Raw genomic sequence first — 3,572 nt, 5'->3', positions numbered from 1 at the left:
GGACTACAGTTAAAGAACCTAATCTAGAACAAGACTAGACTGGTAGATTTAAAAAGTCACCTAAGCTGTTTCTTTCCTAGACAAATGGGATTCTAGTTTGGATTTTATTTTATTATTTTTTGAGACAGAATCTCATTCTGTCATCCAGGCTGGAATGCTGTGGCGCAATCTTGGCTCACTGCAAACACCGCCTCCTGCGTTCAAGCTATTCTCCTTCCTCAGCCTACCTAGTAGCTGGGATTACAGGTGTGTGCCACCACACTCAGCTAATTTTTTTGTATTTTTAGTAGAAACGAGGTTTCATCATGTTGGCCAGGATGGTTTCAAACTCCTGGCCTCATGTGATTCAGCCACCTTGCTTGGCCTCTCAGAGTGCTGGGATTACAGGCATAAGCCATAGTTCCCAGCCCTAATTTGTGTTTCAGAGGGCAATTTGTACTGCCTGCAAAAGACGCTGGATCCTTCCGCTTTAGAAAGATTTGGAATTCTGACCCATATTTAGTACATGACCTTTCTGGGGCGTGGAAAAATATGCTTTGTCGTCTAATGTGATGTCAATTTTCTTTAACCTTCCGTGTAAATAGTGCACATTAAGACATGAGGTCTACTGTTAAACAATTTTTCTTTATAAACATAGTGACAACAAGATTGTACAGTATCAATTAAAAAGACCCAGCGTGACGAGGTCCACTGCTTCCTGCATCTTGAAGTAAGAGAAGTGTTCAGCTTAGAGAAAATGTTCTCTAGAAAAAAATGTGGAAAAAAATGTTCTCTCTGAGAATTTACCCAGCTAAACAGCTGGGTAGTCCGATCTAAATGGTCCCACAGCAATCCTTTTCTCCCGAGAGGTGCGTAGATCTTTGACAAGTGATGAACGAACTCTGCTTCGTGTGGTTAGGCCTGGGACTGAACTTTGTATCCAGGGATTTGGTGTGCGGGGCTTCACAGGCTGCAGAGAAACATGCAAACATGAGTGCATATGCCAAACGTGTCTCATGTGAGTGACAGAGACGAAGTGAAGGCGTCTTTGGCCATAGTATGTCTCCTTTTTTTTGAGACAGAGTCCTACTCTGTTGCCCAGGCTGGAGTTCAGTGGTGCAATCTTGGCTCACTGCAACCTCCGACTCCCGGGTTCAAGTGATTCTCTTGCCTCAGCCTCTGAAGCAGCTGGGATTACAGGCGCCCGCCACCACGCCCAGCTAATTTTTGTATTTTTAGTAGAGACGGGGTTTCACCATGTTGGCCAGGCTGGTCTCAAACTCCTGGCCTCATGTGATGCTCCCACCTCAGCCTCCCAGAGTGCTGAGATTACAGGTGTGAGCCACCGTGCCCGGCCTTTTTTCTTTCTTTCTTTTCTTTTGTGTTCTTTTTTTTTTTTTTTTTGAGTCGGAGTTTCGCTCTTGTTGCCCAGGCTGGAGTGCAATGGCAGGATCTCAGCTCACCTCAACCTCTGCCCCCAAAGTTCAAGGGATTCTCCTGCCTCAGCCTCCCAAGTAGCTGGGATTACAGGCATGGGCCACCACACTCTGCTAATTTTGTATTTTTAGTAGAGATGGGGTTTCTCCATGTTGGCCAGACTGGTCTGGAACTCCTGACCTCAGGTGATCCGCCGGCCTCGGCCTGCCAATGTGCTGGGATTACAGGCGTGAGCCACCATGCCTGGCCACGCCCCGCTAATTTTTTTGTATTTTTAGTAGAAACAGGGTTTCACCATGTTGGTCAGGCTGGTCTTGAACTCCCGGCCTCGTGATCTGCCTGCCTCGGCTTCCCAAAGTGCTGGGATTACAGGCATGAGCCACCACGCCCAGAGATTATTCTTTAATTAATCTCAAAAGTCTAACACCAGGGGAGTCTCTCTGAGCCTACTTTGGCTTTAAAAGCTGCCCATTAAAAAATCAAAATAAAAGTCTAACACCAGAGTTTGATATATGTCCACTCACACATTTGTAGAAGGAACACAGTATCTCTTATAATATTCTTTACTTCACTAATAAGTTATAATTTCAGTTATATATTATATTGCATTACCAGTTAAGTAATAAAACCAATGTATTATTTATCTTGTTTTTCATTACTTAAAAAATGAATAATTGACTGGGCACGGTGGCTCACACCTGTAATCCTAGCACTTTGGGAGGCTGAGGCAGGCAGATCACTTGAGGTCGGGAGTTCAAGACCAGCCTGGCCAACATGGTGAAACCCCATCTCTACTAAAAATACAAAAATTAGATGGACATGGTGCAGGTGCCTGTAATCCCAGCTACTTGGAAGGCTGAGGCAGGAGAATCACTTGAACCTAGGAAGCGGAGACTGCAGTGAGCCAAGACTGTGCCACTGCACTCCAGCCTGGGCGACAGAGCCAGACTTAGAGACTCCATTCAAAAAAAAAAAAAGGGAAGCAGAGGAGACTTTTTAAAGTGTTGAAACTATTCTGAATATTCTGTATAATATCTGATGGATACATGACATTATTCATTTGTTAAAACACATAGAACTTTACAGCACGAAGAGTGAACCTTATTTTTTGAGACAGAGTTTCACTCTTGTCACCCAGGCTAGAGTGCAATGGTGCAATCTCGGCTCACTGTAACCTCTGCCTCCCAAATTCAAGCTTCTTTTAAATGCCTCAGCAACCCAAGTAGCTGGGATTACAGGCACGCACCACCATGCCCAGCTAGTTTTTGTATTTTTAGTAGAGATGGGGTTTCACCATGTTGGCCAGGCTGGTCTCGAACTCCTGACCCTCAGGTGATCCACCCACCTCAGCCTCCCACAGTGCTGGGATTGCAGGCATGAGTCACCCCACCCAGCCAGAGTAAATGTAGGCAAAAATTAATAATAATAATAATTTAGGAAGTAAGGGGATCTAGGAAGGAATACGAACTGTATGTAGCAAGAGAAACAAATGTATAGAACAACTTCAGTGAAGGGAGTGGTAAAAACTTTGGAAATGTGTGGAATCTGTAAGACTAAATATAACAGGAATTGCACATAGCACTGTACTCTAGTTAATAAAATTGTTTCCCAAGGGAGTGTGGGTTAATATTTCTGATTTATGTATGGAAAATTGAAACATAAAGTATACTAATAATAATTGTAACGATTACCTGAAAGAAATATAGACAGTCTTCTAGTCATGGAAAATACATTTTAAACCTTCATTTTTTACATCAAGTGTTTTTTGTTTGTTTTTTTGTTTTTTACTATGTTGCCCCAGCTGCCAGAGTGCAGTAGCTAGTACCTATTCACAGGCACGATCATAGCTCACTATAACCTTAAACTCCTGGGCTCAAGTGATCCTCCTGTCTCTGGCCTCACATGTAGCTAAAACTACATGTACCATCATGCCCCAAACCTCAATTTAAATACAGATTTTTGTTGCAGATGTGATGCTGAAAAATAAATACTTTCAAGCACAATTGAATATTAGGATAAAAATCTGTGTGGAAGTTACTTCATAAAGGAAATGTGAGCGGTTTTTTTTAAGATGTAATATTTTTAATTTTAAAGAAGAGCTTACAAATTTTATTTTATTTTATTTTATTTATTTATTTATTTATTTATTTATTTTT

At 42.1% G+C, this 3,572-nt stretch overlaps 1 protein-coding gene across 1 annotated transcript in view; it reads right to left on the bottom strand.

Annotated features, from left to right (window-relative positions):
- Positions 1–605: 605 nt before the first annotated feature.
- The window catches only part of HEATR4 (HEAT repeat containing 4), a 55,675-nt gene continuing 52,708 nt past the window's right edge, over positions 606–3,572 (bottom strand). Inside the window, exon 17 of the mRNA XM_011983152.1 lies at positions 606–949. Within this exon, the coding sequence (XP_011838542.1) occupies positions 791–949 (159 nt within the window). The 3' untranslated portion in view covers positions 606–790. The remainder of the gene's footprint in view (positions 950–3,572) is intronic.

This window comes from Mandrillus leucophaeus, unplaced genomic scaffold (genome assembly GCF_000951045.1).
Source record: "Mandrillus leucophaeus isolate KB7577 unplaced genomic scaffold, Mleu.le_1.0 Scaffold246, whole genome shotgun sequence".
NCBI classification, from domain to species: Eukaryota; Metazoa; Chordata; class Mammalia; order Primates; family Cercopithecidae; genus Mandrillus; species Mandrillus leucophaeus.
The sequence above is the reverse complement of the archived record's forward strand: the minus strand, read 5'-3'. Positions and strand labels throughout refer to the sequence as shown.